Here is a 9,537-nt window from a genome sequence, read left to right as displayed (position 1 = left end):
AAAACAGTGGAACAATTGGGAAATTCAAATTAATTCTCTAGATTCTAGCATTTTATCAATGTTAACTTTCTGATATTGATATCTTGTTCTACAATGGTTATGAAAGAAAATGCTCTTGTATTTTGGGGAACACTAATACGTGTAGAGGTAAAGAAACATTATATCTGCAATTTTAAATATTTCAGAATAAAATATCTCATGCACACAGAGAAGAGGGAGAAACATAAAGCAAGTATGAGAAAGTATTTACATTTGGGAAATTTAGGTGGAGAAACATAAAGCAAGTATGAGAAAGTATTTGGGAAATTTAGGTGAAGAGTACACAGAAATTCTTCACAAGATTTTTTTCCAATATTTTTGAAAGTCTGAGACAATGTCAAAAAAGATTTTTTAAAAAAGAAAAGTAATGCATCCATAACTTTAGACTAAGAGATTACTACTCTGAGAATTTGGGCATATCATGGTGAAAAGCTACATTAGCAGCTTTTTAGAGAGAAAATGACAGAGTCTATCAGAATTTAATAACTATTTATCTTTCAATTTAGCAACTCCACTTTCGGCATCAGCCTCATGGATATATATGTATTTGTGCACAAAGATATTTATTGCGACTCTGTTTTGTGTTTGGAGGAAAATGAACTAAGTTTTTACTTAAAAAGAAATTAAATTAAGACACATTCATCCTATAGAATAATAGCAGAAGCTCGATGTCCCAGGTGAGGACCTGGAAAAAACTCTAGGACATGTTAAATTAAAAAAATCACAAAACCCTACATAAAGTAAAATCCTATTTAGGTAATATCTTATTATGTTACATTATCTTCTATATTTAAAAATTAGATAGATGTTGAAAATGCGTAGAATGAGTTCTGAATAGATACAAAACAATGATGACCTCTGGGTAAGAGACAGAATAGTTTGAAGGAAAAAGGCAATGGAGAGCAACTTTATGTACTGACTCTAAATACATGTTTGTTTTATAATACTCAATATATTCAGGTATTACCTATGTAGTTAAAAAGTAAAAATTACAAAGTTAGTTCAAAAATAGAGTTATACTAGAGTAAGACTGTAGACTGCTGAAAGAGCCTGATTACATAGAATGAGAAACTGAATTAGGATGGTGTCAGCCGGAATGCAGAGGAGGTGATAGGTATAAAAGGGAGAATTTAAAGGACTTGATACTTAAAGGGACAGACTGTGTGAGAAAGGAAGATGAATTTAACATGGGCAACTGGAATAGCAATGGTTTTAACAGAAATAAAAAATGAGAGAACCTACTGATTTTTGAAAAGATGATAATTTTTACTTTAAAGACATTGAATCTGAGGTATCAGCAGATGCTCCGGGTAGATATTCTGCAAATCTCCCAGAAATATATAATACTGAAAGTACACAGATCGGAACTACTCTGGAGTTCCGTGACTAAATCTTTCAGAAGAATTATAAAACAACTGTCAGCAGACACTCATTGTACTTCGTTATGATCTTTTCTAGTGTTCCATTTGTAGTTACACATACACACTTAATCCTGGGATAGCGATTCATATATACTTGGGTATTAAAATTAGTCTTAAGAGGCTACAATATTATATTACAGAAAAGTAATTCATTTATACCATTTTCCACAAATAAATTTCTATATAATGAGATCTGTCTTCAATATGGTACATATTCCACTTAAAACTCTATATCTAGATCACATTCCCTAATATGAATGAAACTTGCCAAAATAAAGGAAACTGATTATAAGTAAATATAGTTACAGGTAAACATTTTAAGTGATTTAAATCATATTCATATTTTTTTTCTTACCACAGTTCCATTAAAATGCTCTTGCCCTGGGTCTTGGAAGATATTAAGTCCATCAACAGGGTTACCTGTAGCACTGTAAAATTATTCGGATGTCACCTTTACAACTAGAGGGTGCTGAAGGACTACAAAGGATTCAATTATATCCCATTAAAAATAATGTCATAAATGAGAATCTTTTAAAAATTCAAGGCTTCAATAAATTGAATAGCACTGAATTACATATAGCAATTTGTATAAATAATACTTTATTATCGAATTTGCCACACAAACTCATAGCTGCAACAAAACTCTTCAGATAATGTAAATATACTTCTTTAGTCTTATGTTTATCTACGTGAATTAACAGTAGTTCTATTTCAGGTATGGCAGAAAGACAAAGGTGCATTGGATGTGATATTAAGAAATGGTGGTCTCATAAAATGAGACTTAGTGCTTACTTTTGGGTTGGAACAAGTTCAAAGTAAGTGAATCTCAGTTGTCTAGACTTTTAACAAGAAAGAAAATACAAGTAGAAGTGAAGTCTAACACAAACAAAGCTATTATTTACTTAATCTCTAAATATTTTGTTACTAATCCCAAAATATTCAAATAAAAAAATAAATTCAGAAAACATTTTTAATTTTACTTAAAATATGCAAACATTTTAATAAAATAAAAAAGTTAAAATCTTATAATAATTATGGATTTCTTTTTCAACTTATTATTTCCCCTTGGTTTCTCAAAAATGATGTAAAATCATGTATCTATTACTGCATTCCAACTTAAAATATGTACGACTCATTTTAAGGCACAATGTTTTATGTAATATGTACCAACAAATGAAATCCATGAAAATACATTTACGTTTTAAGGTGGATTAAATAGAATTTTGTTTATGCTAAATATTTCATCAATAAGGTATCTTTAATTTTTTATTTTGTCAGAATTCATTATACAGTTACATAAATATAGGTTTCCCTTTGTTTAAAAATGCTTACTGTGTATTACTATCTGATATTTTGACAACACAAGCACACTTTAAAACGAGCTGATTTTACAAATTAATATTTTGTGAACTTTATTTCTCCACAGAGCCTGCATAATTATAATTGATACATTTCTACTTACAAAGTTTAAACAATATGTAATACGACCCTTTAAAATCTGTGATAATACCACCTAAAATTTTACAAGAATAAGATGGCTTTCTTTGAAAGTTACAAGGAAGGAAATTTGAAAGACTACGTAGGGTAGAATGGTAACCATAGCAGGATTCAGCGTGCATATCATTTTATTATCAGAATTATCTGTAGTATTTGCAGTTTACACTAACTGAAGAGAATTGTTTGGATTATATTATGTAGTATGCTTGTCCTTCATTTATTACTAAGCAATATGTTCACTATACATATATACATCGTTATTAGAGCACAGACATTACATGATCATGCTGCCATTCAAAATTAAGGTGCCACATTTTTATTACAATCAAATGGCATCCAAAATGCAATGTTGCTATGAAAATTCAAAAGTTCTCACAGATTGGCATTTATGAATAGAGTAGGTCACAATGAAATTGAATTTTATTTTGTACAAATGGAAAAGATTTATCATAAATATATAGACCAATATATAACATTGAAGAACAAGAAGCAGAAAGGAAACAACGCTCTTGCATAAAGATCAATTCGCTTTGCTGCTGTTGGAATAACAGGTTTTGCAGGGGGAGGCTTCTTGTTGTTCTTAGCCTGAGATTTCCCAAGTCCATTGTTAACTTCAATGGGTTTTCCATAGCAGTCATAATTGGATAATTCAAAATCTCTTGGTAAGCTTCCAACAATGCTGAAGTCATTAGATCTCAGATCAGACTTAGAAGTACAAACTTTTTTGCATCTGGTCTCACCAACCTAAGAATAAATATTGAAGACAATGTATTTAGAATCTTTCTACTTATGAAGCACATCTCTTCAAAGGATATTTTTTAAATTGCTAGTTTTCACAAGAGATATTTGTTTATGTCACAAAGAACTAACAGAGAGAATGGTTATCTGATTAAACAATCAGATAGCCTGAGCATTTAGGGCTCTAAAATGTTGCCTAAATAATGAGGCTTATGTCATGGAATGAACTTTTGATTGGTTATTTTATGCTAAGGAATCAAAGCTCAGATTGATTTTAGGTGCTACCAGGCTTGTGAAAGTTATCAGTTGTAAGACTAATAAATAAAAATCCATCCTTGCTCCAATATTTAACCAGGACAGAGACAATATTCTACAATGTATGGATTATAAAAATGCTCTGGTATTACTAGCTTTTGACTTCCCTATAGATCTTGTTTCCAAGTAGAGTGGCTTATAAATGCTAAGGAATTTATCCCTCCAATAAGACAGACTCCAAGTCACATTCGCAAACAAGAACTAAAAAATAGTCACAATTATCATGAACCAAATATTTACTAGTGATAGACATTCCCAAATTGTTGGCTGAACTTAACCAAACATGCTCAGACAATACAGAGGAATGATGTGTTCTTCAGATAGACCATATGCTACAGAGATTATTATTTAGTCACTAATTTCTGAATTATGAAATTTGAATAAATTCCCTATAATATACAAAATAATTACAGTTACAACATGGGTTTGAACTGCAAGGGTCCACTTATACATGGGCTTCTTTTTCAATAAATACAGTTGCCCCTTTGTATCTGCAGGTTCTGAATCTACATCCAAATGCAGATCAAAAATAGAGTGTTCACAAAATCCGTGGATATAGAGGGTCAACTTTTTGTATCCACAGGTTCCACAGGGCAGACTGCGGGGACTTGAGTATGCATAGATTTTGATATCTGCAGGGGATACTGGAACCAATCCCCCGCAGATACAAAAGGACAATTATATTTTATGCTGAACTCTCTCTAGTTATCAAAATGCTCATAGATTAGAGGAATAGGCTAACACCAATGTTTGAGAATAGCACTGACATATCACAAAAGTCCACAAAAAGGTAAGTTCTTGGCTAGATTGCTTCATTTTCTCACTGTTCTTACCACTGAGTTTTGCTATTCACCCTTAGAATCTTCACTCTTGACATTTACTCAATTTTTATTGAACATGGAAATCATTTAATTGTATATTATTAGTATATCACAGTTACTCTAGTTATTGCTTTTTAAATACAATTAATACTTTGACTAGTTCTATAGACTAGTTACATTTACTAAATTATAGCTGGGTTAAAAACACTATACCTCATATAATAAGTAAAACAAATATTTCCTCAACAGTACTTTAGGTACCAGGAGACTATCCTTTACCTGAGTAAACATATATTTATATATATATTTCCTAGACAAGAGCCAGATGGCAGTGTTCAAAGGTGGATAGCAAAAATGCCGAAGATAAACTGACTGACAAAGCAAGTTAAATGTATTTATACATCCTTCTGTGATTATATATTTAAGTTATTTCCACTTCTCCTCCAATTATGAGCATATATTGATATTATATTTTTTAAGCTAGCATACAAATGTTGGCTTTGTTATTATATACTTTATGCCATATGTATATTTGTAAAATGCCAGTGGGTAAGAAACTTTAAAAAAATTTATGTAAATATGTTTGCAGAAAAATACACAAAAAATGTTGATATGGAGGAATAGGGATTGAGGAACTAGAAGTTCACCTTTCTGTATATTTGATATTTGAAAAAAAAGATGTAAACCACCAATATATTGACTTATTTAGAAATTGTTCATTACAAAATAGCGCAAATGGAAACACAGTCCCATCCTGGTTCAATAGGACCTTAATTGAAGTAGTTTTTAATAGCATCATTTTTTATTCTAGACAGTTTCATTATCACACTACCTCATTTTTGTCACCAGTAATTTTTAGAAATGAGAGAAGTTTATATGACGAAAGCAAATAAGACACATATTCATAAGGAACAATTGAGAAATTATTAATTGTAGGTTAATCTAGCTAAATTCGCTTTTAAGAATACGTGTCAAGAAGTAGGCCACTGTGAAAAAAGGATTCTTGTCCCCACCCCCACTCTACTTTTTTAATGTGCAGTTACAATTTACCAATTGTGATCGCTCAACTGTGCATGAAAGAGCAGTGCCTACATCTGCATGGCATCAAGAAGTACGGACAGGCTTTAGTCCCTATCAATTTAGACTCTGTGTCTAGCAAAATGTCTGACAAAAAAAAAAAAAATGATGAAATGTGACTCCCAGTGTTAGCCGTGTGGCCTAGCGGGAGGTGTTTGGGTCACGGGGCCGGATCCCTCATGACCGGCTTGGTGTCCTCCCTGTGGTAATGAATGAGTTGTCTCTCTATTAGTTCAAGTGAAATCTGGCTGTTAAAAAGAGCCTAGCACCTGCCTTCCCTCTCACTCCCCTTCTTGCCATCTGACATGCCGGCTCCCCTGCATCTTCCACCATAATTGTAAGCTTCCTGAGGCCCTCACTGGAAGTAGGTTCTGATGCCATGCTTCTAGTACAGCTTGCAGAACCATGAGCCAAATAAACCTATTTTCTTATAAATTATACAGCCTCAGGTATTTCCTTTATAGCAGCACAAAATGGACTATACACTAGTCGAAAAAGTGCAAGAGAGAAAAAGCAGCAACTAAAATCTAAACTCTTTAAATATGACTTCAGGAAATGCACACACACACATAAACACATACAAATACACATCTACTTTTTGCCCCATTTATCTAAATTGAATTTTTAAAAGACTACTTTCATCAATTTGTTCACCGCCTAGCCTCCAACAGTATGTGTACAGGCAGGCATGCGTGTGCACACACACATGGACTTGCACACTCACATCTGCCCTATTATTGTTCCAGACAGAACATCAGACAGAAGACCACATTTAATCTTCAGTTTTCCAATGCAGTTTGAGGAATGTGTGAGTCTCTGCATGTATCAGTGAACTTTTGTAAAGAGTAACTTACTATCTTGATCGGAATAGAAGTGGAGAACAGACTCTACATATCGAATCTTTGCATTACTCTAAGACTTTCGAGCAATCTTTAAAATCAAGGACTCTGTGGGTATTACAGTTGCTCTTTCTCCCATTAGAATTCCCCATTCCAAAGGCGTTAGGTGTACTCATTAGGCTTTTGAAGCTACTTATCATAACAAAAGAGTACTCCAGACTCTGCCTATAGACTTAATGGCTTCACATCAAGTATATTTAGAACATACTATAGAAATGCATTTGCTATAAATCATATTTTATATCATTTTAGGTGTGACTGTAGTATCTGTAAATAACTAAACAAATTGCCAAATTTATATAATATTATAACCTAGGCCACGAATAAGTATTTCCAATTTTCTAATCTATTTTATTTATATAACCATATAAATTCTGCCAGCAATTTAAATAATATTAGGATTTGATCCATAGAGTTTATTCAAACTATAGATATAGAATATTATGTTTATTCACAGAGATTACTTAAATATAGTAAACATGTCAGTAAGAGAATTTTTTCAGTGTTGAAGCCATAACATTATAAATCATTCCAAAAAAGCTGCAAATTGGTTATATTAAGTTTCTAGCCATTTAATTCCTTAAAAAGTTTCTCAGAGATATATTTGAAGATTCTTGTATTCAAGAATAAGTAGAGGTGCACGTGTGGGGTGGACAGAACCTTACTACAGAAGTAATTTTTAATGATAATGACATAACTGAATAAAGAACAAGATTAAGTTCCCTAATAAGAAGTACTCAGAGCTTCTTAAATAGGTCATGATTCATAAAGTAGTTGGCTAGTCTCCTTGCCCCATTCATCACAGATTTTACACGAAGAAAATTTTTTTTTCAGTTAATACTCCCTACACCTTATTATCATATCAAATATATACATGAAAGTACAAAAGAATTTACACTATAAATACTATTTTAAACAGTTATAACATCACATGAAAAGAGATGAAATAAACTGCTAATAAATAAGGCTTTAGTCCTACTTAACACACATTCTTAAAAGCGAATTTGGCTTTATTAACCTACAATTAATAATTTCTCAATTGCTCCTTATTATGAATATGTGTCTCATCTACTTTCATCATATAAACTTCTGTCACTTCTGAAAATTACTGGTAACAAAAATGAGGTAGTGTGATAATGAAACTGTCAAGAATAAAAAACGATGCTATTAAAAACTTTCTAATGCTTCCAACTTTAGCCTCTAAGATTTTATTTGTGGTTCTTTTAAGTTTCATTCCACACAAATTTAAAAGCAAACAACTTTATGCAGTATTTCTTGACCAGAACACTTAGGCATGATTTCATGTTAATAATGGTATCCTCTACAGACAATAAAATATGTTCAGAGGGAATAATTTGTATATATTTTGCTAAATTTAAGTCCATTAAATCATTATCATTAAAAATCTCCTTTAAATATAAACAGCAGCTTTTATTTTTTAATTTATATAAACTTATAGGCATAGGTACTATTTTCTTTGTCTTTTATTCATAAAACCTTTGTGTATGGCACATACTATGCATTAGAAATAGGGTGACATTAACAACAGTAGGTTCTTAACTGTTTTGTTGAATAAAAATAGTAATACGTGAATGAACAAACAAAAGTAACCAAGATATTGGAATGACTGAAAAAGCACCATTTTTACTGGGAAAAAAATGCTCCAGATAATTATATAAGCATGGTAACAAATTTTTGCATATAGGACACAAATTATAAAAAATCTTACAGTAAAAACTATATCATTTTTTTCTACCTTTTAAATCTTTCATTTCCTATTAGGAAGCACAATATTATCTTATACATCAGCTTCAAACATTTCCTACAATCCAAATTATATTATGCTTCCATTAATTATTATTGTTATTTTGTTGAATAACAATATTGAAATTATTTGGCAAAAGTTTGCATTTAGAAAAGCAAAGTACATTAGAACAAATGCATTTTGAAACTAAAAGTTTAATTACATTTTTCACTGCAAAACCATTAAATTAAAAGGATAACAATTTATACATTTCTACTTTTATATCTTCTTTCATATGCCAATATGCAACAATCTTATGACTCATCAAGTTACACACTTCATATAAGTTATTTTTAGACTCATGTTATCATTTTGAAGCCTGTCTCAGGAAACAAATATTCCATAGATACAAAGTCTAGTCTAGAAAGTGCATTTTTGTCCTGTAAAGAATAAGAGTAATTTACATTTATTTCTAAAGATTAAAGTTTCTGGTCAATTCTTAACTCTCTATGCACCTCTCCTTGTCTTTTGAAGTAAAATGTCATAGTTTCAGAATTCAAACAAGTGTGTTTCTATGAGCAGCTAAAAACATAGAGAATTAAAATATAAAAGTTCTTAAATGTGTTGAATTTTTATTTATTGGGTAATTATTTTAATTACTATTTTTTATTTTACTGCTTTAAAGATAAACTTAAAATAACATAATTGAGTTTACTACTTCATGGATCCTCTCATCCTTGCTATCCATGTTCATAAATAATCTGAATATATTCTACAATGCTCTAGAAAGATGGCTCTAGTTAGCCTCCTTCCATCAGTGCCCCTACCTGATGGAATATATTAAGGTATCAGGATCATTGCATATTAGTATTCTGTTACTACATTTAATTTAATCTAGTAGCATAATTTAATTGAATCACACATTAGTATTCTGTTACTACCTTTAATTTCTGTGCTTATTGAGGACCTATAATAAGCCAGCCAAT

General features: G+C 31.2%; 1 protein-coding gene across 3 annotated transcripts in view; it reads right to left on the bottom strand.

Annotated features, from left to right (window-relative positions):
- Nucleotides 1–2,039: 2,039 nt before the first annotated feature.
- GLRB (glycine receptor, beta) overlaps nt 2,040–9,537 on the bottom strand; it is a 93,486-nt gene continuing 85,988 nt past the window's right edge. For all 3 annotated transcript variants that reach the window (XM_011970495.1, XM_011970497.1, XM_011970496.1), the window contains one exon: nt 2,040–3,701. In XM_011970495.1, the coding sequence (XP_011825885.1) occupies nt 3,405–3,701 (297 nt within the window). In that variant the 3' untranslated portion in view covers nt 2,040–3,404. The remainder of the gene's footprint in view (nt 3,702–9,537) is intronic.

The sequence above is a fragment of the Mandrillus leucophaeus genome, unplaced genomic scaffold (assembly GCF_000951045.1).
Source record: "Mandrillus leucophaeus isolate KB7577 unplaced genomic scaffold, Mleu.le_1.0 Scaffold95, whole genome shotgun sequence".
Lineage (NCBI taxonomy): Eukaryota > Metazoa > Chordata > Mammalia > Primates > Cercopithecidae > Mandrillus > Mandrillus leucophaeus.
The sequence above is the reverse complement of the archived record's forward strand: the minus strand, read 5'-3'. Positions and strand labels throughout refer to the sequence as shown.